This window comes from Phoca vitulina, unplaced genomic scaffold, assembly GCF_004348235.1.
Source record: "Phoca vitulina isolate PV1807 unplaced genomic scaffold, GSC_HSeal_1.0 scaffold14, whole genome shotgun sequence".
NCBI lineage: Eukaryota > Metazoa > Chordata > Mammalia > Carnivora > Phocidae > Phoca > Phoca vitulina.
This window is the reverse complement of record NW_022589717.1, coordinates 29,122,952-29,147,679: the sequence shown is the minus strand read 5'-3', so window position 1 is coordinate 29,147,679 and position 24,728 is coordinate 29,122,952. Positions and strand designations below refer to the sequence as shown.

The 24,728-nt window shown below is 44.3% G+C and overlaps 1 protein-coding gene across 2 annotated transcripts in view; it reads right to left on the bottom strand.

Annotated features, from left to right (window-relative positions):
* Positions 1 to 24,512, bottom strand: part of TMEM131L (transmembrane 131 like) — a 160,604-nt gene extending 136,092 nt beyond the window's left edge. For both annotated transcript variants that reach the window (XM_032413031.1, XM_032413032.1), the window contains exons 1-3: positions 24,335 to 24,512; positions 23,560 to 23,630; positions 15,199 to 15,242 (exon numbers count right to left, since the gene is read on the bottom strand). In XM_032413031.1, the coding sequence (XP_032268922.1) occupies positions 15,199 to 15,242; positions 23,560 to 23,630; positions 24,335 to 24,458 (239 nt within the window). In that variant the 5' untranslated portion in view covers positions 24,459 to 24,512. The remainder of the gene's footprint in view (positions 1 to 15,198; positions 15,243 to 23,559; positions 23,631 to 24,334) is intronic.
* Positions 24,513 to 24,728: the final 216 nt, after the last annotated feature.

Genomic DNA, 24,728 nt, shown 5'->3' with positions numbered 1-24,728 from the left:
AAGTGATTTTTACTAATCACCTGAATGATTACAGAGGGACAGAAAACTGACATGGACCACTGAGAAAATAATACAAAACACTGGTGACTTAATTTCATAGGATTAACACTGTAACACCATCTACCTGATCAAAATCCCTAACAAAGGGTATAAAAAAAAAAAAAAAGCCCACAATCCAGAATCTCCCTTCTTTAACCAGTCTCCTGTTCCACTTACTTCCTACCTACTCCCCCTTCTCTTTTATTAGTCAATATTACACGTGCGCAGGTCTCCTGGAGAATCTCTCTGCAGGAATAAAAAGAAATTGTAAATAATGTGTGTTCAAGTGACAGACCTTGAACTCAGCAAGAAACCAGGTTACTTGGTATCTGTGTGTCCATAAGCCCTATCCCGTGTGCCACAGATACATTTCAGAACTCATGAGGACTATGCCCACGAAACATCTCTGAACTGGGGTTTGGTTTTGTGATCGTTGTTTTGTTTGGTTTTAGCCTCATTTTTTTTTTTTAGACTAGAATTTTGGTTTCCAACGAGGAGAAGCGTAACTTTAATGGACCCTTACTGTACCCACGATAACTTCAAGAAATTTAGGCAATTAAGGATAACCTTCCTCCCTTAATTATGGTCTAACTGTGGTGAATTAATGAAACCCCTTCCCAACTACCTAAGTATACTTTCAAATTAAAACGAAGCCCGAATTGACAACCCAGGTTAAATGGATTAAAAGATTAAGGCATGGGGAGCCCAGTGCTTTCTCCCTCTCTCCCATTTCAACCGCAAACCACCCCAGCCCTCTAATGACTGGAGGAGTCACTGTGAAGGTGCCCAATTACCCATGGATTACACCAACCGTAACCAATTTCAAGATCACAGATCAGACTTTCCCAAAACACAAATCTGCTAATTAAGTTACATGAAAGCCCAACTAACAGGCAATTTGGATGTGACATTCATCCACCTGAAAGTGGACTGAGAGGCGAAGTGTGAAAGTTCACAATAACAGAGCTACTCCTCATGGTTAGCACCGTGATACACCTGGCTGATCGCAGTTAAAATACGTGGAAGCAGAAAGGGACTAATCTTGATGCGAGCATTTCCAGGAAATAGCAAGAGGATTCCCCCACCAAACCCATAAACGGCTCACGGGGATCTGCTTCGGCTTGCGAGGCAACCCACAGGCACTTGTCTGCGTTAAGTTGAAACCAGTAAGGAAACAAGTTGAAGGCACCTACACACACAGACCAACACAGCGCACACAGCCCGCCAGCAGTCTCAGTAACTGCATTTTTCTGGATTCTCATCAAAGGAGTGCGGCTTGATTTCAAGGCTTTGCCTGTGAAGCTTCAGTATATGCTGAAATGCTCGTCAATCTTCCCACTTATTTCCCACAAGAAAAAAAAAATCCAGAAGGGAAGCTACTTGTGTTCCCAACACTTGTGACTATGTGTAAATAGCATAAAGAATTCCCTTGGATAGGTTCTTGCAGATGTGCAAAAAAAATGATTCAGAAATAAAATCCATGGGACCAAAAGGCCAGGTTCAAAGTGTTGGGTCAGAAAATGCAAGAGGCTTGCAGCCGCCCCTGGAGCTCTGGCAATCCAAAGCTGCCGTGGGCCCAGAAGGGCAGCTCTAGGAAACCAAAAATCACCGCCAGTCAATTAGAGCACAGTTATTTCCTAGGAACCCCAAACTTGGGGGAGAGCAGGAAAAGGAGATGGGGATACCCTTACGCGGGCCCACAAAGGAGTGAGTGTTACAGCTGGAAAACCCCCTGTACTTCAGAATGTGACCTTATTTGGAAATAGGGACTTGCAGACATAATTAGTTAAGATCAGGCCATCATGGAGTAGAGTGGACGTCTCCCATAAGACGACTGCTGTCCCTCTAAGAGGGCCATGAGAGGACATGGAGAAACACAGGGAGGACGCTGTGATGACAAAGGCAGAGACCAGAATGATGTCGGTAAGCTGCAAGCCAAGGAACACCAAAGGCTACCAGCAAACCAGCAGAAGCAGAGGCAAGGAAAATTCCCCTACGGGTTTCAGAGGGAATATGGCCCTGCTGACACCTTGCGTCCAGACTCCTGGCCTCCAGAGCTGGGAGAGAATAAATTTCTGTTGTTTTAAGCCACCCAGTTTGTGGTACTTTGTTATGGCAGCCCCGGGAAGAGGGAATACACTGCCCTTGAACCTGGGTTTCCTTCTCTTGCCTTCCTCCATCCCGCCCCCTCAGCTGGCAAATACTCCCACAGCACCATGAAAGAGCTGCAGGGAATCCCCAGTGTGTGGTTTGGTTGGGGAAACTCTCTTAAAGTGTCACACGACAGGCTACGCTCTCCTAGGCCCCGGTCTGGACTTCATTCCTTCCCTCCAGCGCCCACCCCGGCCCTGAGCACCACCCTGCTCCCGTGCAAGTGTCCCTGACCATGACCGAGGTGGGGGCGGGGGGCGTCGGGCAGGATGGGGAAGTTCCCTTCCCTGTGGGCGGTGCCTGTTCTGCTTCCGCCCACCCCAGTTTCTCACAGAATTTTTAGCACACTTCTTTCAGTTTTTACTTCAGTAATATCCTTCCTCATGCCCCCACATCCCCCGTACAGACAGACTCACTCTACACTCTCACTCTCTCACACACAGCCACGTGCCCAGAGGGAGCGGGGCCAGGAGGCAGCGCTGAGTACACACACCGGCCTGTACTGTGAGTGGCCACGCCCATCCAATCACTGAGACTTTTTGTTACTGGGCCAAGGTTTTCTGCCAGACTCACTTCCCTCATAATGAATGAATTATCCCTGAGAAAGTTCCTCAGTTCTCTCCTGGAAGCTGACCTGCAACGGCCTAACCCACCTGTTTACCAGGCGTGCCAGTGCATGGCGGACCCCGATGGGTGGGCGCTAAAGCTCAACCTGGAACCCCACCTCCAAGCCCCATAACCATGACAGAGCTCTTTTAGAAAAATTGGATCAACTGGCTGAAACTTGATACCATCTGAAAAGAATATGCAAGTATTCTAGGTTTACTAAAATCCTGGGCCAGTGACAGTGAGCTGTGCTGAAAAAAAAAAGCAACCTCTGTCTCCCAACTTCCACCCCACTGTTTTACCAACAGGACCGTTTCTGCTGCTCATTATTTAATCTTCAACCAAGGTGACTTTTGAAATGTTCTTCCTCAGATGCCCTACCCTGGACCAATGATTCTCAAACTTGAGCATGCATCATAATCACCTGGAGGGCTTGTTAAAACAGATCACAGGCCCCTCCCCTGGAGCTTCTGATTCAGTAGGCCTGGGGTGGGCTCTGGGAACTGGTCTAACAGGTTCCCAGGCAGTGCTGATTCTGCTGCTCCCAGGACTCCTTTTTGAGAAACAACTGCCCTAGACCTGTCACTCCTCCCTGAGAACAAGCCCCAGGCTGGAGCCGGCAGGCAGCGCTGCAGGCCTTCCCACCGTCCATCCCCTTCTCCCACACAGGGACCGCCTCCGTGGGGTCAGTAAGCGCCACTCCCCGGCGACTATGTAAACCCTGCTGCCAAGGGTGGGTAGTTCAAGGCGTAGTTCAAGGTGAGCGTGGACCATTTTTGACCTGTGAGATGGAAGGGGAGGCCTGCTGAGGGGTGCTCCTGAGAAAGAGGCACAGGATGAAGGTTCTTTGAACCTGCCTTTGGTTGTTCCGGGGGAGGACATGAGGCTGTGAGGCCTCAGGCCTCCTGCAACCTTGAAGGGAGCTGGGCAGCAGTGAGCTAGCAGCAGGACACAGTTGGCAGAACCTAGCTGCCTGGTACTGATGCTCACCAGCTGAGTAAACCAGTCCAGAACCACCCAGCCTTGGGGCTTCTTGTTAGGTGACAAAATACATTCTTCATTGTTTGAGCTGGTTGAGTCAGGGTTTTCTGTTACTTGAAGCTGAAAATATCTAATCACAAAGCAAAGCAAACAGGGTAACACATCCATCTGAGGGCTAAAGACAACCTCTCAGCACACATTACAGTGGTATGTGTTGCACAGAGTAATCCTAAAATTCCATATTTATATTTTCCAATCATTTCAAAAGCCATGCAATTGAATGTCAGGGGATAAGCAGCGCTTAGAAAATGATGGGGCACCTAGATGGCTCAGTTGGTTAAGCCTCCAGCTCTTGATTTCTGCTGAGGTCATGATCTCAGGGTCACGGGATCGAGCCCAGCGTAGGGCTCCGAGCTCAGCAAGGAGTCTTCTTGAGATTCTCCCTCTCCCCCTCCCCCTGCTTGTGTGTGTGTGTGCATGTGTGCATGCACGTGCACTCTCTCTCTCTCTGATAAGTAATTCTTAAAAAAAAAAAAAAAGAATAGAACATGAAAGAAGCTCTCTAACACACAGTAAAGTGTTACTGTACTCAGTCCCAACTCTGGGTCTCTCTTACAAGAAGCATACTCATTTTTTTTTCAGCGGTTTGCTAGGAATCCTATAATATCAGGGCTTACTAAAGAATTCAGTTGCTTCCACCTATCAATCTTAGATTTGGTCTCCTTCTACAGAGAGCAGACTAATTGGGAAAATCATGTTCCAACCTGTATCACTTTATTTTATTTTTTTAAATATTTTATTTATTATTTATTTTAGAGAGCACACAAGGGGGGGCGGGCATGGGGGAGGGGCAGAGGGAGAGGGACAAGCAGGATCCCCACCCCCAAGCGGCGGGGAGAGGGAGCTGAAAGCAGACGCTTAACTGACTGAGCCACCCAGGCACCCCCCGTATCACTTTAGATGAAAGTAAACCAGTGTATCTAGAGAGAGGACACCTCAGATTATGTACCTGTTCTGCCACTTCATAGCTCTGTAATCTTAAACTGTTTTGCTTTTTTGAACCTGTTTCCTCGTCTATAAAATGGGAATTCCTAGTTAACTAAGGACAATGCATGTAAAAGTACTTTGTGAACTATAAAGTATAATACAAGGGCAATTACTTAAATCCAATTTTTAATGGATTAACTGAATTAGCAAAGCCTGCTTTTAAGAGCTATAGATCAATCATGATCCCAGAGGAATTACTTCACCAAAGCTTCATACTACCTACAACTGCCGTAACTATTAATTGGGACAATGGATTGTTATTCAAACTAGACTTCACTTATTATCAATAATTTAGTGGCAGCTAAAGGAACCAACAGCCACAAGTACAACCCGAAAACTTAACGATGTACAAGGCATAACATCAACATGAATTATCTACTATGTACATCTGCACAAAGGTCAACATGAGAGGCCACACACAATGTCTGTGTTTCTACTGAAGCTGTTCTCTGGGAACTACCTTCAAATGCAGCAGTGGGTTTCTCTGGACATTTCACAGGTGGCAAATCATCTTTCCTACAGAAGAAGTTTAGGGTTTTTTGGGGTGGGGCGGTGAAGTTTTTCTGATGTTTAAAAAAATTACCGAAGTATAGTTGACATATGTTATATTAGTTTCAGGTGTACAACACAGTGACTCCGCAATTCTCTATGTTACTCATTGTCCACCGAAATAAGTATAGTCCCCATCTGTCAACATATAATAGTATTACAATATTATTGACTATATTCCCTGTGCTATACTTTTCATCTCCATGACTTATTTTGTAACTGGAAGTTTGTACCTCTTAATCCCATTCACCTATTTTACCTATCCCCCATCCCACACCCCTCTGGCAACCACCAGTTTGTTCTCTGTAATTAAGAGTCTAGTTTTCTCATTATTCACTTTTGTGTTTTAGATTCCACATATAAGAGAGATCATAATGTATTCGTCTTTCTCTATCTCAATTATTTCACTTAGCATAATACCTTCTAGGTCCTTCCATATTGTCACATATGGGAAGATTTCATTCTTATTTATGGCTGAAAAATATTCCATTTTATATATGTGTATATATATATATATATATGACCTCTTTATTCATTCATCTATTAATGGAACACTTGGGTTACTTCCATATCCTGGCTATTGTAAATAACACTGCAACAAACATAGGGGTGGATATATCTTTTCAAATTAGTGTTTTCATTTTCTTGGGTAAAAATCCAGTACTGGAATTACTGAATCATACGGTATTTCTAATTTTAATTTTTTGAGGAACCTTCATATTCTTTTCCATAGTAACTGTACCAGTTTGCATTCCCATCAACAGTGCACGAGGGTTCCTTTTTCTCCACATCTTCACCAACACTTGTTGTTTCTTGTGTTTTTGATTTTAGCCATTCTGACAAGTGTGAGGTGGATCTTATTGTGGTTTTGATTTGCATTTTCCTGATAAGTGATGTAGAGCATCTTTCATGTACCTCTTGGCCATCTGTATGGAAAAATGTCTATTCATGTCTGCTGCCGATTTTTTGATTGGATTATTCATTTTGGGGGTACTGAGTTGTGTAAGTTCTTTATATATTTTGGATACTAACCCTTTATCAGATATGTCATTTGCAAATATCCCCTCCCATCCCATAGATTGCCTTTTTGTTTTGGTCATGGTTTCCTTTACTGTGCAGAAGCTTTTTAGTTTGGTGTAGTCCCAATAGTTTATTAATAGATAATGTTTAGTTTTAGCCCAAGAGCGACATGCCTTCCAGAGCCATGTCTTCTGACTGAAATATCTGAAAAACTGGGTAAACACAACAGGAATTGGCCATGAGGGAAAAAGCATGTATGGCACGAAAACCATGTTTCTCCAACTGGGATGTGTATGTGTGTAGAAGAGAAAATAATGCCATGAGGTAAAAAGACAATCTTCCCAAAACGTACGTTTTACTAAAAGATTTTTGGAGGAAAAAAAGGGAACAACCATGAGTAATTTTAAAGTGACTTAAAATTCTCAATAAATTAAAAATGTGGGTTTTTTTTAATTTCAAAGAATTTTCATGTTCTTAGCAGACTTTTTAAAACTACATCCCCACTACTTGGGGAGGGGGGGCTGGGAAAGGGCCACAATAAACAAACAAGACTTTCCCTGTATCCTTCATAAATGAGTCTGCAAAGGCAATTCAAAAGCAATGGTTCCAAAACCATCTTTCACTACATCTGTGAACTACTGTCTAGACGACCCTAGTTAATTATTCGTGAAGTGGCACCATTCTTTTGTTACATTTCCTGGGGTGGGGGTGGGAGTCACCATTATTCTAGAGGCATGTTTCATATGTGGAAGACTGCAACAACAAAAGAATAATTTGATGACAATTCATTTAAAACTAGAGTAACAAGCTCCCGGGAGACCCTATTATTTTCATACTTATGTTCCTAGACAGAGAATACTGCCTTGGGAAATTATATTTCTCCTCTGAACCTTGAAATCCCAAGCTCTGTTGTCACCCTCTTAAACAATATGAAGTTTGGGGTCACAACACATCCAGAATGCCTCCAAAGAATCGACTGATACTGCTGCCAATATATTGGGATCCATCTGAAAAGTACTTTTATTTCTCATCAGCCCACCATGACGAGTAAAGAGCAACCCAAAGCATAATTCTCCCTGCATAAAAGAAGCCCAAGACAACCACAATGTCAGCTCATCTCTAACCATATAGTGATAAGCTTTCTTGAAGATAGAAGTTAGGTTCCCAATGGCAAAACACCCAAGTCTCTCTCTTGCTCACAGTGTAACTTCACTCTGGTCTGAAATAAGCTCCTTACAAATCTTTTATATACTTTTTAATAACCACGTTGTCATTTCCATGGGCAAGTCTTCCTGGGCTGTTGAATCTGCCTAGCTCTTACTTCAGGATGCACACCTGACTGAAGACTCCAGATACCTGACTGTGAAATATTTGTGATGAGTAGCTCAGACACTTGTGAAGCCAGCTGAGAGTCAGACTTCAAGTGCTGAATTAAGACACTTCTCCTAAAGGCAACCCTAGTCTAAGGTAATGAACACCAAGTTTCTGGCACTGGATATGCCACGTTTAGGGACCATACCCAGGCTCTCCAGACTTCAATTCTACTTCTATTGTTACGGGACTATGAACATTAATGAAATGTTTTGCTTATTTTTAATCTAGATTAACCCTTCAAAATATACCTGGAATTATTAAAATTGGTTCAAATATCTTTTTCAATATAAAGATATAAATTAGCACAAGCCTAATCACTCCAAAGTCTAAAAAAAATAAACCTAGGGGAAGTAATAATTTCAACAAAAATCAGAATTAGGATACTGATCCTATTATACTATTTTTCTAATTAATTCCAATTGAGGGCTAAATAGTTATATAAATAAGTCTCAAAAGCTTTGCTAAAAATTTCACAATCTTAAAAAAAACAAAAAGGTCTTTGTGACTTGAAAACAATTTTAATATATACCAAGAACCCTGCTGAAAAGCTTGTATTCTAAGAATATCTAAATTAGCACATCTATTACAGTCAAAGAAAATTTACTTTAGACTGTTATGGCCATGAAGACCATGACTGAATGCATTCATTCTGCAACCCTCCCAGGGCCCACATGACTCTGTAGAAGGTACCACAGGGCACACACTGATAGAACTAATAACCCATTCTCTTTAAAAACACACCAACTGCAATGACCTAATTTAAAAACCACAACCTCTGATACCAATACCACTGCTTTGATTTCAATGGCAAATATGGTTTGTGGGCTTGGATATGAAGAACATGTGAAACATTACAAGTTATCAACTTAAAAGACTTAAATTTATATTGGGAGCTTGCATCCCTTCATTGAGCAGTTCTTCACCTAGGTGTTAGGTACTGGGTTGGGTGCTAAGGAACCAGTCGAATGAGACTCAGGACAATCCTGAGACAGGCGATTTTACACAGAGATATGCCCTGTATTAGAGGTGCCATGGTGCTCTACGGAGTTGGTCAGGTAAGGGGTTTAGCCAGAGAAGAGAAGAGAGAGAGTATGAGCCTAGGTGAAAGAGGCGAAGGGAGAAGCAGGGGCAGGAAGGCTGAAGAAGTGAGCAGGGCATAGATCACAAAAGGCCTTCTAGGCCATGCTCGGAGGTCTGCACTTCCTCACGAAGGCAAGGTTGTGTGTAGGAGGAATGACAGGAAAGGAGGTATTACTGAGATACATTACTCAGGGAGAAAGGTAGAGAACAGGCTCGGGTGGCTACAAAATGGAGGTGGCAGACCATCGGAAGAAGATCCAGCCACAGCTGGTCATCTGCTAGGGTGGGGAGTAGGAAGGAATCCAGGGGGGGCATCCTGGTTTCTGGCTTGTACAAATGAATGCATGGGGCAGCAGCTGGGGAGGGCTGAGAAGGAACTGAGCCCGAGAGCTCAGTAAGTTAGCAGCACCCGAAAGCTAAAAGGAGCTCTCTGTGGGCAACTGAACAGGTGAGACCCCTGGCTAGAAGGTACAATCTAAGTTCAAGTTCTTTCTATACAGATAAAGACCCAAGAGAACAGGTGAGATCACCTCGGGGAAATGGCAGATGGGAAGAGAACAATGTCCACAAGGGAACCCTGGGGAGGCACGCTCAGGTTAAAAAGCTAAGATCCTGTCAACAGGTGAGGAACTTGGGGGTTGTCCTGAAAAAAACAGCTTTCAACTTCTAAAGGAGAACAAAGAAAAGTGAAAAGCAGTTCCATTCCCTGTGCGGGCTCTGAAATCCCCTTCACTGCCAAAGGAAGTTTCCCCTAGCGATTAAGTCATTTTTGTCTGCAATTATCTCTTTCAGTATGTTGCTGAAAGGTTAACAAGACTTTCTTCATGTTCTGACTCTTAGGACTGGCCTTTAACTGATGTAAACGGATTCAGGAGAACACAGTTTGCTGCTGTTAACTGATCATATAAAAGCACATTAAAAAAAAAACACACAACACAATGACAACTCCCACCGACACTGTACCTGGCCAGTGGGTATTTACGACTTTTATATAACCATTTTTAAACGCTGATGTACTACACTGTTCACTTGGCCATTGCTCACACTTCTCCCATTCTAACAAATGTACGCCAGCAAGGCTTATGGGAGCAATGTACAGAGAGCCAGACGAGCTTCCCAGAGAGCATTCAATTCCAGCAAGAGCTGAAGTCCGCTCTCACTGGTTCTCATCGCTGAGTCCCAAATGCAATCTCTCACTCTCAGTGAAGGAACAGATTACTGCTGATATTTGAGAACCCCCGGGAGAAAAACGGGGACGCAGACGCAAGAGGGGAGAAAGTCTTTCAAATATTGCTTTCCTGGCTTTCAACCAAATACAATTACATAGCATTCATAGAAGATTAAGTCAAGTTAATACAAACAAAATCTTCAGCAAGGCCAATTTCCCTGAAAGCTTTCCCAAACTGTGTTTGAGATCATAGGCTGGCGACTCCAGAACCCTCCACCCCAGGATCAATGGTGGTCTGCTTCCGGGCCCCGCCCCGGGCAGTGTGCAGACTGAGACAGAGCCCTCTTCAGATCTAGATTCTCACCAGGGATAGATGTCAGTGCCACACACTCTTCCTGGGACATCCTGAAACTCTATTTTATGGTCATATCAATCTGGAGTCCCAAGGTGCTCCTCCAGATGGGTGCTCTCAGAGACGAGGCACTCGTGGTGTAGAATTCCTAAGCACTGGCTCTACTGACTTCAAGTCCTATTTTTCAAGGAAAGTTGGCATTGTGGGGTAGTAATTAAAATGAAAATCACAAAAATGTTTAAAAACGTGTAAAGAGGTAGTAATAACTTCACAGGTAAGATTTAGGGTAAAGGACATTAAACTAGCAGGGCAAATCTAATATCAGATTATAGTCCAAAGCATAAAATAAATATCTGTACGTCCAGACTGATATAAATAAATGACTAAATAAATAAATGAGGGAAAATAAACAAATCTCCCATACAGAAGAATTCCAAACAATCTGTGTAGGTGGAGCTTAGTTCCATTTAATGACTTGCCTCCAAAGAGTGTAGCACGGACAGAGGTGAAAAAGCCAGGTGATCAAGGTCAATATCAAAGTGATAAGCCATGTTGACAGCAGATATCCTTGATATGTGATGAGAATACCAATTTAGAGCTGTGGTCTTCCTCCCCAAGAACCCGTAACCCCAATCTGACCAGGAGGAAAAACATCAGGCAGCCCCAGAGGGACATTTTACAAAATACCTGAGCGTTACTCCTCAAAACAGTTAAGATTTCACAAACAACTCGACAAACTGTCACAACCAAATGGGTCCTAAGGAGACATGAGAACTAAAAGTAATGTGGTATCCTGGATGGGATCCTGGACAGAAAAATGACATCAGGGAAAAACAAGTGAAGTTCAGATAGTGTGGAGTTTAGTTCATGGTAACGAACCAATGTTGGTTTCTTAGTTGTAACAGATGTGCCAGCATAATGGAAGATGTTAACGGGGAAAGTGCGTGCGGGCTCTATGAGAACTCTCTGTACCATCTTTACAGCTTTTCTGTAAATCTAAACATATTCTGAAACAAAAGGTCTACTTTAACTGTAGCAAGACGTTATATGAGCTCTGGAGTTATTAAAATTTTCATTTAAAAAAATTCCCAACGGTGCAGTAAAGGTGAATGAATACTAAGTACTTAGGTGATTCATTTACCTATCACAGGACATTACACTTACAGAGAGAATTCTTGGAAAGAGCTCCAGAACCTACATTTTCAGGAAATGGACACAAAGAAAATTCTCTAATAGCACCATCCAACCCGTGTCATGATCTAGTCTTTACACATAAGGAACAAATCCCAAGGGGGAAAAAAAAATGCCAGAAGAAACAAAGAGGAAGAGGCCTGGACACCAAGTTAAAAGGAAAACAACTAGGGATAATGTAACAGCAAAATACTGGAATATTTAATATTGAGAAGATTAAAATATATAAATCAGCGCTGATCAAAATGGGAATCATGATTAAGAAATTTAAGTATCAATCCAGTAGTGGCAAGCAGCATTTTTTTTTTTTTAATAAAATAAGATGAACTAGGAAAGTTCTACGGATGGATAGTAGGGACTGGCTGCACAGCAATGTGGATGTATTCAATGGCACAGAACTGTACGTTTAAAAATGGTTTAAATGACAAATGTTACGTATATTTTACAATAAAAAAATGAAATAGAAAAGAGTGTGTCACAAGTAGTACAGGTCAGCACCGTTTTATAAATAAATAAAGCATGCATACATATTCATACATCCACATATATGTCTATGGGCAGGTAGGCAAGCATGATATAAAATGTCTCCCTTACCATGAGTCACTGTTAAGAAGTTTGAAAGCCACTGTGCTAAATCACGGCTGCCATTCTGCCTCCCCACACACCTTCACTAACAATCTGACACTAGGTCAAAAGACCCATGGGGATAAAATCTACTAATACCTTCAAGTCTGACAGAAAACAGAGGAAAAGAAACTAGTTCTGACTGATGAGAAAGGAGAGAACGCAGCAATCTACAGAAGAGAACAAAGGCTAAGGTGAGCATCAAGGCTGTCGACCGGCTGGACACACCCAGCCCTGGAGGCCTCTCGGCGGGGCTCACAGCGCCATGGCCACAGAGACGAGTCCTATCAAGTCTGACATTCCTATGAGACAACCAACCAGAGTTCCTGATTTCCCTCCCTTGCTTCCTTTCCCATCTCAGTTGTCATCCTTCAGATGCTCAAGCCAAATTTCTAGAAGCCCTCCATGACTGACTTCTCTTCCCCTGATTCAGCAACTAATGAATCTGCTCCACCCCCAAAATTCATCGCAGAACTTCCCATCCCCTGTCCCTTCATCCCCACTCCCACCAGCCTCGTCTGAACCACCACCAGCAATCCTCACCTCATCTTGCTCCCTCCCATACACTCCAACAGAGGACTGTGACAAACTCTGAACTCTGCCTCATATATTTATCCCACATTTAAAATTTTATACTATGAATTTAAATGGCTGCAAAGAATATAATTTCTGGCATATTATAAATGATGGCATTTTTAAATAAAACTCACAATCACTTTTTAAAATATATTCAATGGAATCTAAATACTACTGCAACGAAATCTGCCATCGTTCATTTTTTTAAGTAATCTCTACACCCAACATAGGGTTCCGACTCATGACCCCAAGCTCAAGAATCGCATGCTGTACCACCTGAGCCTGCCAGGTGCCTGATCGTCATCCGTTTTTTTAAACATACCAATAGGCGTTCTTGTATCGCTGGATATTCCCTCCAAGGATTTTAACCTAATACATACATCATTATGTTCAAAGCCTTTTGCAACAAAACTATGGGTTTCAACCGAAATGTTAGGCTTTTAAAAAAATTTCCTGTGACCACAGGGTTTAAGTGTTAAATATTTTTTTCTTCTGAATTGAGTTATCATTATAATTTTCATTAGTATACAACTGATCAACAAATTTTATAAATTTTGATAGGTGATTAAACTTAAGGAGACAAATTTACTGAAAATGCATTCTTTAACGAAATGGATGAAAGTGTCTTGCCCCACATCATTGATTCATGTAACTATTATTTTTCTTGTCCACTTTTTTTTTTAAATGTAAGCACTGAAAAAGCTTGTTCACAACAACGGATGTGAATGGAAGGAGCATTGTTACAGTACCGTCCCTATATTCTCTAAACTCCCTCACTGCTTATCCAAAAAGCATAGTGATCTATCATTGAAAATGACTTTTGATGATCTATCAACTGCCAATTTGATTGTGCCCTTCAATTTTGTGGAAAGATTTGAAAACCACCAGCGTTACAAAAGAATTTGTTAACCAATCAGAGTTAATCGCTTCTCCTGACCAATGCCAGTATTTCAAATCAAACCTCTGTTTGCCCAAGATGGAGCACATAGTAAGATGGGGGCAGGGTAAGAAGTATGCCTTTCTTCTATAAAGTGGAAAAGAGAGATTACAAAAGAAGAAGTGGAAAAGGATAACTTGCAACCTCAGACAGATCTGTTGCAGGAGACTATATGGACAGTGGGATCTAAAAGCTGATTCTCGGGACGCCTGGGTGGCTCAGTCGGTTAAGCGTCTGCCTTCGGCTCAGGTCATGATCCCAGGGTCCTGGGATCAAGCCCCGCATCGGGCTCCCTGCTCAGTGGGAAGCCTGCTTCTCCCTCTCCCTCGCCTGCCGCTCCCCCTGCTGTGCTCTCTTGCAAATAAATAAATAAAATCTTTAAAACAAACAAACAAATAAATAAAAGCTGATTCTCTGAAAGTTATCCCTGTGCCCAGGTACCACTTAGAGTCTCCGTGTACCTCCAAGGGACCAGACATCCCAGGTTGACGAGTGATGGAGACTGCCCCATGACCAAAGTATCCTTTTTTTTTTTTTTTTTAAGGATTTTATTTATCCATTTGAGAGAGAGAGAGACAGAGAGAGAGCACAAGCAGGGGGAGGGACAGAGGGAGAGGGAGAAGCAGGCTCCCTGCTAAGCAAGGAGCCCGATGTGGGACTCAATCTCAGGACCCTGGAAACATGACCCAAGCTGAAGGCAGACACTTAACCGACTGTGCCCCCAGGCACCCCAAAAGTATTCTCTTAAAAATGTAGTTTACACCTTTCGATTTGTTAGCCCCTGCTTTAAATCCTGTAACAAATCATATCACCCTTAAAAAAATAAAACCCAACCTCCTTGCTGTGGTTTCTAAGGTCCTACCTTACCTCACGATCCCACAAACCACACTGGCCTTCTCCACGTTCCTGGGATGTTGCCAGTGCTTCCCGCCTCAGGGCCTTTGCACCAGCCACTCCCTCTGCCCAGAGCACTCTCCCTCTGTTTGCTGTGTGGCTATTCCTCCACATCCTCCAGACTCAAATGTCACTTGCTAAGAGGGGCCCTGCCTGACCACCCCATCTTCCTCACTATTCTATACCACAGCAATCTCATTGTTGATAGTTATAATCACAGCCATTTTGTTTTATTTACAGTAATGTCTGACTCCACCACTACATGCAACACAGGTTTGGTTCAATATTTTATGCCCAGCACCCAGCACTGTGCCTGATGCTCAACAGCTATTTGTGAACAAGAGGAACAGCATAAGTGTGCCGTGGAAAAGGCAAAGTTGAGGATGGGGGAGGGGGAGATATTTCTAACAGCTTTCTGTACAACCTTATTTTAAAACAAAGACATTTTAATTATTAGAGAGTACAGATACCCCAACGCCAAAGAGCAAGGTATATCACTGATCTATTAAACACGTAAACATAAACGTACATATACCAAGACTTCAGATAGCATCCAAAGTGGGCAGCAATGTTCAGCATGCAGGTATTTGCTCCTGTTGTTTTTCTTACCTCTGTTCTTGAGAATGCTCCTCCATATTCTCTTCGGAATCACCCTATTGATAAAAAAAAAACCAAAAAACAAAAAACATGATTTAACAGTTATTTCAAAAGAACACAAAATCTACAAAAGAAATAGTTCTTAAATTTCACACGGATGATGAACTTGTAACGGATGTCTAAAATTAGTGCCTGCGAGCACCTGGGTGGCTCAGCCGGTCAAGCGTCCGGCTCTTGATTTCGGCTCAGGTAGTGATCTCAGGGTCGTGAGATCCAGTCCCACATCAGGCTCCCTGCTCAGCATGGAGTCTGCTTGAGATTTTCTCTCTCTTTCCCCCTCCGCTTCTCCCCCCTTTCACATTCTCTCTCAATAAATAAATAAAATCTTTAAAAAAATAAAAAATAAAAATAATAAAATAGTGCCTGATACACAGCAGGCATTCAGTGAATATTTATTGAAAGAATGACTCTCCTAAAAACCATAAATTGCCAAGTGATCCCTTAGATAGTGTAAGTCAAGATTCTCCCTGCTTGGGCGCCTGGGTGGCTCAGTCGTTAAGCGTCTGCCTTCAGCTCAGGTCATGATCCCAGGGTCCTGGGATCAAGTCCCACATCGGGCTCCCTGCTCCGCGGGAAGCCTGCTTCTCCCTCTGCCACGCCCCCCTGCTTGTGTTCCTGTTCTCGCTATGTCTTTCTCTGTCAAATAAATAAATAAAATCTTTAAAAAAAAAAAAAAATTCTCCCTGCTTAAAGCCATGACCTAAACATAATCTCAAAACTAGTTTGACATCTCTTCTCTCCAAGTGCCTTTTTTTAACATTTAACTTTAATCACACAAAATAAAGTTTAATGATAATATAGAAAATGGATTGATTAGCTCAGAATCCCCTACATGGATACCTGATATACTGTGACATTAACATAAAAAGGCTGACCAATTTTATAAATGGCATAAACATCACACTCAAAAGCATTTCCAAAATCATCTCCCAGACTTACCAGGCCAAAATCTGACCACGTGTCATGTACCAGGAGGGTAAAAAGAAAAGTCACTTGAAATAGAAACAAAAGGGCAGATCCGATTAAATACTACATGTATTTGCCTGACAGACACAATCTTGACCATTCTTTCCCGAAGCTCGCCACTGTTGGGTTCAGGAATACCGAGCCTCCCTGGTCCTCCGGCTTCTCTCTAACCCTTGCTCTCGGCACTTAACTGCCTCTCTGCTCCCCGTCTTCCTCCTTGTCGCTGCCAGTCCTCCTGGGCCCAGACTCCCTACACCAATTCCCTCAGAATGTTGACCCACGCTTATCACCGTGGGGCTCAAATCCCTACGGCCAGCCCCAACTCCTCATTCAATCACACGTGTAGATACTCAGGGAATGCCTACCTCTCCTGAGAGCAAGACTCCTGCAGCTTTGGTGAGTCCGGCGCCACGCCGTGGCCAGCACAGGGCAGGTACTCCACGATACCCGTAGGATGACTTCACTTACAGCTCCAGCCCTACCGGCAAATGCCTCCAGCACATATGCATTGTGTCTCCCCCAACGCTGACTTATCAACATCAGGGGCCCCTGCCAAGTGGTTTCTGTTCTAACCAGCCTCCCTCTGTCAAGGATACCATCACGCTCCTTGACCCATGGCCAAACCTTACGATCATCTTGTACTGCTCTCCTTCCTTCACCTCCAGCCATAATGACCCACTCACTCAACTGAACTATGGTACAGACCTGTGCTTTCTTTTCCATCCCTTCTGCCAGCAAAGCAGCCCATACCATCAGTACCCCAGGCCTCCATTACCGGCACAGACAGGGCTTTTCGCTCTGTTTAAGACTGCTGCCTCCAATCCACCTCTTGTGTCTCTGCAAGACCAATTTTCTGCAACATCAGTCACGACTTACCACCCACTTGGTATGGACCCGGCATCCAATGTCCTATTAATCTCTGCTCAAGAGCCTACCACCATCCCTAACTGCTACTCAGATGTACTCTTAAGCTCCTTAACCTGGAACTGGGCAACTGTCAAATGCCCTTGACATACCCATCCCAATCTCTACAGCCACACTTCATCAGGAGCTCTGGACCCCCATTTAAAACATCAGCTTAAAAACACTGTCACTCAAATAAGGATCTAGAGGAGGTCCCATTCACACCCTTGCTAATGCGGATCTCTAAGCGGCCCTCCCAGTCCTAAGCCTTAACAGACTCTGCCAATACACAGTGTTCCTCCTCTCTCCTCTCAATTCCTACATTTCAGCACTTGAATGTTATCTCAGGGTATTACCAGCCTTATCTCCCCGACACCACCCGGCTCTCAAAGGGCGGGAGCCAAATCCTGTAATTTCCCTACCCCACCCCCTTGGCAGTGCCTCAGGGCCCTTGCACTAGCTATTCTAAATCTCCCATGGCTTTCGAGGGTTGGCTCAAATGTCAAATAGAGGCCTTCTCAAAGGGCCTTCAACTTGTTAACTTAAAACTCCAGCTCCCACCACCTGAATCTTCCTCTGGTCTGCCACCATATAGCACCGATGCCTTTCTAACAGACTAAAGAACTTACAATGTGTTCTACTTCTTATTTACCATCTATATGCCTCCATTAGACTGCAAGCTCCATCAGGGCAGTGGTTTTGGCTTTTGTTGGACCTGACATCCACAGCACCTAGACCAGTGCTTGGCCCACAGTACACACTCAATAAATGTCTGCAGAGCCAAGGACAGACTAGCTGTTTCTCACACCTGTTAGAATGGCTAATATCAAAAAGAAAAGAAATAAAACAAGTGTTGGCGAGGATGTGGAGAAAAAGGAACCCTCGTCCACTGTTGGTGGGAATGCAAACTGGTGCGGCCACTCTGGAAAACAGTATGGAGGTTCCTCAAAAAGTTAAAAATTGATCTAACAATTCCACTTCTGGGTATTTATCTGAAGAAACCAAAAACACGAATTCAAAAAAATATCTGCACCCCCATAGCAGCATTATTTACAACAGCCAAGATATGTAAACAACCTAAATGTCCATTGAAAAATGAATGGATAAGGACGTGGTTATGTATGTATGTGCATATATATGTGTACATATATATATATAAAATGAAATATTATTCAGCCATAAAAAAATGAAATCTCACTGTTTGCAACAACATGGGTGAACCCTTAGGGCATTATGCTAAGTGAAGTAAGTCAAACAGAGAAAGACAAATACCTATGGTCGCTCTCAAATACAGAATTTAAAAAACAAAAACAAAAGCAGGGGCGCCTGGGTGGCTCAATCAGTTGAGCTTCCGACTCTTGGTTTCAGCTCAGGTCATGATCCCAGGTCGTGAGATCGAGCCCTGGTGCTAGCATGGACTGCTTCAGATTCTCTCTCTCTCCCTCCGACCCTCCCCCTGCTCGCGCTCTAAAATAAATAAATAAATAAAATACTTTAAAAACAAATACGAAGTTCAAAGATACAGAGAATAGACTGGTGACTACTGGGGAGCCAAGGGGGGTGGGGAGGCAAAATGGGTGAAGCTGATCAAAAGGTACGAACTTCCAGTTATAAATAAGTACATAAGTCCTGGGGACATAATGTACAGCATGCGACCAGTGAGTAATACTGTACTGCAAATTTGGAAGTTACTGAAAGTAAATCTTAAAAGTTCTTATCATAAGCCAAAAAAATTTTTTTGTAACTATGTATGGTGACAGATGGAAACTAGACTTACTGTTAGGTTGTACACCTGAAAGTAATATAATGTTATACGTCAATTATGCCTCAATAAAAAAAATTTTAAGCAAAAATTTCAAAAATACTAGTGGATATGACCATTTTTAAAAACGTCATGAAGCAAATTTTTCTAACTCAAAACAGAACATGAAGGTATCTCCCTCAGACCCGGGAACTTTACCACCACAATACTTCCCTGGTGAGACTGCTAAAACACATACAGTGACGTAGTGGCCAAGAGCATGGGCTTTGAAGCTCAACGCCTCCTGAGTTCAAGTCATACCAGTGCCACATTCCTTCAGCCTTGGGCGGATTATTTAATGACTCTGTGCCTCAGTTTCCTCATCTGTAAAGTCAGGTCATAACACTTCACAGTTTGAAGTGTATTAACATGAGTAATAATAACTCATAAAGTGCTTAAACAATGCCAGTAATACTCAACTCATGTTAGGTATTATTTTTTATGTTGATAGTGGAAGTAGATTAAACCAAAAATAAATCTCTATGACAAAAAGATTTCCAAATACCAGTCAATGATTCACTGACAGGAGCAAGATGCTATTAAATAACACAGGAGCTGAGACAATAAAGAATTCAGATACTCAATGTACTATTTCCTGTTTCACTTTCTACCAGTTTCCGTTACCTATACCCTCAGACTTAAGGGGGTAAGACACGAGATTTTTAAAAGCAGAGACTTTCTTATTTATAATCACTGTATCCCAGGGGCCTAACTGGGTCAGGCCCATGCTAAGTGTCTGCTAGATGAACAAACATGGCCAGAAAAGCACTAAGCCTAGCACCTCAAACCAGACCAACATGATTCTCCATCAAGTAACAGCTGCTCCTACTCAGCACCAATGTCAGTGTCCCAAATCTAACCCGGGGTGTTAGGAGGGAGGCTTCTCATCTCAGCAAAGTTTGAATGGATTAGAAGAACAAATTCTAAATTGCCCTTCTTGCTGCTAGATCTCACACCAAAAAAAAAAACCCAAAACCCGAAAACAATAATAGGAAATCAACACTTTGGGCACTCTGCCAGCCATCTTTGAAACTAACCTCGTAAACAGGACAAGACACTGAGGGCTGCCTCTCCTCCCCCAGGAAGAACTCGTGGGCCAGCTACTCAAGGCCTCCTGTATGCAGAACGGTGTGGCCACAATGAGACCACCGAGCTTAGAAGGCCAAACTCTCTCACAGGGAACCCAGTTAGGGTAAGAAAGCACAGGCAAGGCAAAGAAAAAAATCCAGACACTCAAGAAACTCAGAGAGAGAGAAATGACAACAGTGCCACTGCCGAGTTAGAAGTCTGGACGCACTGGGTCTCTGGGAACAGCAGGGCGATAGCATTTGTACTTCCATTCAGCAGATACATGTGGGGCCTGCTGGAGCGAGCATCCCAGAGCATCCCAGAGGACTGACTGGAGTGACACACGAGGTCAGGAAGGCCCCGAGAGCCAGAGCAGGTCAAGGGGATCACAGAAGGGTTTTCACCCTCAAGGCGAATTGAGAAGGTACACAGAGCAGTATCTTGCACACACTCCATCACTTCTTGATAATAAGCTAATGAAAACATTTGTTTGGTTCCCAACCATCACCACTTTGTACTGAAGGATGGGTGAAGTCAAGTCAGAAGAGAGGAAAAATTCTGTAAATCTAAGAATAAAATCACATGGTTTTTTTTCTTCCTTCTCATTATCATCATGGAAGAGTGTTTTCTGCTCCCACACCAAGTATCTTACCACGTAAAACAGCACATAACAAAAAAATGTAAGTAACAAAACATACCTATACAACTGTAGAGCATATAATAGTACTGAGTTCCCTGCACTGGTTCAACCCCTTCAAAGCAGGAAAGCTGTCCCATGCCCTCCAGTGACCAAATCTAGTAGTCAGCTGAGAAGTACACCAAAATAATAGGTAACATACATGAAGTGCTTACTAAGTTCAAGATACTTCAAGCACTGCTGATCTCAGAGGATTACCCCCATTTTGCGGATGAAGAAACTGAGAAAAGGGATGGAACCGGGAGTCAAATCCTGGAAGCCTATCCAGAGGGTCTGGAAGATTATAAAAATTCAATTATTGTATTTGGTTTTACTAATGATGCATTTTTCTAGTCCTTGATCACTTAAAGACCCATTAGAAAAAGAAAAAAAAAAGAAGACCCAATCACCAGAAAACATTTCCAAAATAAATAACTGTATAAATACTTCATGGTGACAAATGTTAATATTCGATTTTTTAATGCAACACCTTCTGGTGCTCCCAGTTCACCTATCACTGACAAATCTTAGCTTCTGCAGCTGCCTCGGAGTCTTCCTGAGTGAAAGGAATCCAACCTACAAATTAATTAAGCAGAAACCCTCAAGTTTAAAAAACACCTATAAATACTCTCTTTTCAGCCGACTCCATGACACACAGGGGGAGCTTTTTGTGGAAAAAAAGTCAAAATACTTTGAAGAGAATTCTCTAAAAATAACTTTCTTCAGAACTCTCTGCAGTTTATACACATACATGTGCATGTCCATATACTCAGTTTAGATACGTATGCATATATACCCGCAGTTTACACAGATAGATATGGATAGATTCATATATATCCCCAGCCCCACCCAGGTCTTGCAGAGTAAAACAGTGTCTAAAAGATACACATATAGATAGAGACGAAGTATTTAGAAAATTATTTTGAATATCAGTTTCACTTTCATTATAGCTTTGATTAAAATAGCTTAGTTATAAATGCTTCTATAGTGAGTGTTCCAGAAAGACAGCTTCTAAATTGTGTGCATTTTTTTTACCAAAACAAACTGTATTCTACATACAAACAAAACCACAAATTAAGAATTTTATAAAGTAACTTTTAAGCCTATAAATAAAATCATTAATCATATCACAGGCCTTGACATTTCCATCTCTGAGCACAGTGACTAAATCTTCAGCTAATGCTGCAACAAATAAGAGTCTATAATTTCCTTTCCCTTCTGTCTGGGTTGGCTTCCAACACTAACCAGTAAGGAGTACAGGCCACAATTGAGTAAAAAATGCAAATACATATAGATATACACCAGTGCTTCTCAACCGGGGCAATTTTCCTCCCCAGGGACATCTGGCAATGTCTGGGGACATTTTTAGCTGTCACAACTGGGGGGAAGGGGAGGAGAAAGTGCCACTGGCATCTAGTGGGTAGAGACAGAGATGCTCTAACTGCTGGGCATCTCGTAGCCCTCAGGACACAGAAGTCCACGCAGGACAGCCTTCACAACCCAGAAGTCAGTCTCCAGCCCAGAATGTTATTAATGCTGCTTTTGAACAATTGTGACACACAAATATAACCATATTTTTAAAAAGTAAAAACGTCAAATTTTAAACGTGGATCTCTCAGTAGAGTCATGAACGATTTCTATGTGGTTCTTTTTATCTTTCTGTATTTTCCAAACCTTTCACAATACACATCTGTTATTTATAATCAGGAAAAAAAATCCATTTGGGGTACACTTTTAAGAGAAGGACAGACTATTTGCTCTCCATCCCGATGAGGCTTTTTCTCAAAGAACTGGTCTCATTCAGCATGCTGGCCTTCAGGGAAGGTCCAGGAAAACTTTCCTCTAAAAATCACCTCTCTGCCTTGAAGCCGTTATTCATTAGTCCTGGTTTAAGTGAGTATTCTGAATATCTCAAAACCAGCACTCTACTGCTTCACACAGGAGGGAGAAACTCAAATGTAAAACTGCACAGCCGGGAACTTATAGCTAGACATCCTGTTTTTCCAAAGAGCCACAAGAGACAACATAGAATTAAGTGCTGCCACCAATGTGGGAAGTAATGAACATCTTAAAAATTACCACACACAAGCTGAATATTCCCTTATAATTCAACTCTCCCCTCTCCAAAAAAAGTATTTGGGGGTCACTACTGCTGCTGCTGAAAAGCAGTCAACAATATTATATTTAAAAGTGCACATGTGCAGTCAAATGTTAAAAGTTAAACCTTAACACGACGCTTTGCATCACTGTATCTACCGCAGCCCTAAGTAAACCCTGTATGATGCCACAGATTCTCAATGAAATGCTAGTAATTATTTTTCCACATGCAATCCTTGTATCAAATGGGGGGGAGAACCCCCAAAACCTGAAATTCAAGTTGTTAAGAGGGTGCACCTAACACGAATTAAAGGCACTTGGAAAAAATCCAAGACTACAATCTTTAAAGTCCCATCTTCACTGCAAAGCTGCTTAACGCTAACGGCAAGTGCCACTCACTAACACTTCTGAAATCAGTCCCCCTGTTGTCCTCGGGCACACGGCTCCAGCTCACTTAGGGAACAGGGCACACGTCCCTCGCGCACCCAGGACCACAGCCCTGCCGAGGGGCCCGCCCTTCCCCTGCACAAGGCTGCCGCTGGCCACGGCCCTGCTGAGGTGGCCTCGGCTCCCACCTCCTGAACTTGGGGCGGGCGTGACTCACGCCCTGTCACATGGCGCGGGAGGAGGCTGGGAAGGCCACCGTTGCCAGGTGTTCAGGCTCGGGCCGACCGTTTATTTGCCTTGCAAAGTGGCCCGAGCGCCGGTGCCGCTGGCGGGGGGGGGGGGGGGGGGGCCGACGGCCTCCCGGCCGCTCCACCCTCGCACACCCACACCCGCCCTGTCACCTGGTCGTCCTCACCTGAGTGGGCAGCAGGAGTTCCCCTTCTTCTGCCTGCCACAGCTCCACCACGTTGGGCAAGGGCTCAATCGCTGCACGAACACCAAGAAATACACCGCGTTTTAATGCACGTAAAAGAAACGCTTCCTGTTTCCCTCCCGTGCCCCCATGCACCCGCCTCACCAAAACAAGTCACCCTTTCCTTCTTAAAGCGGCGGCCACCGGAGGAGCCGGCCGGGGACAAGAACACAATGGACGGGGTGCAAGTCGGCGGCCCCTCTGACAGAGAGCGGGGAGCGTGCAAGGTCCGGGGTTCCCGTGCTAGGGGGACGGAGACGGGGAAGCCACCCCGCCGGCCACTCGGCGCTCCTCATCCCGCAGCATCTGGGGCGGGCGTCTGCGGGATGGGTCCCGGGCGGCCAGGCTCGAGGAACAAAGCTGCAGGAAGCCGGGCCGCGGCGGGGCCCCAGCGCGCGCCACACAAAGCGGGGGCTGCGCCCGGGGCGCCCGGGGCCCGCGCACAAAGGCTCCGGGGCGCGTGCGGCTAGCGGTCCGCGCCGCTGTCCCCAGGCTCCGCGACTGCCCAGCTTTCTGTTTGTCTGGGGGCGGGGGGCGCTGGAGGGGACGCTGCGGTCAGAAAATGTTACCAGCCGAGAATTGCAACCGCTTTCCTTCCTCCTCCTGCCCCTTTCCCCTTCCTCCCCTCGCCCTCTTACAGATTTCAGCAGTTCCCTAAAAGAAAGAGAAGGGGGGGCGGGGTGGAGAGGGAGAGCGAGCACAGCGGCGCAAGGCTGACCTTGTCCCTGAGCCCCTCCCGGTCGACAGCAGGGCAGGAGGACCTGGAAGACGCCCAGCAGGAGGTTCACGGCCGCGGCGGTGCGGCAGTAGCAGCCTGGCTGCGGGCGTCGGAGCCCCGCCATGCTGGTGCTCACGCTCCTCTCGGGTGCTCGCCGCGCTTGCAGCTCGCTCGCTGGCGCCGGGGCTGCCTCGCCCCGGGCCCGCCCCCGCGCCGCCCCGCCCCGCCCCGCGCCGCCCCCGCCCCGCCCCTGCCGCCGCCACCGCAGCTGCTGCAGCTCGGGCCCCGGGCGCGCCGCTCGCTCTGCGCGCGTGTGCGCCACAGATAGGGAGGGACGGAACGCGGCGGGGCGCGGGGGAACGTGGACAATGCGACCGCGGCGGCCCAGGACGCC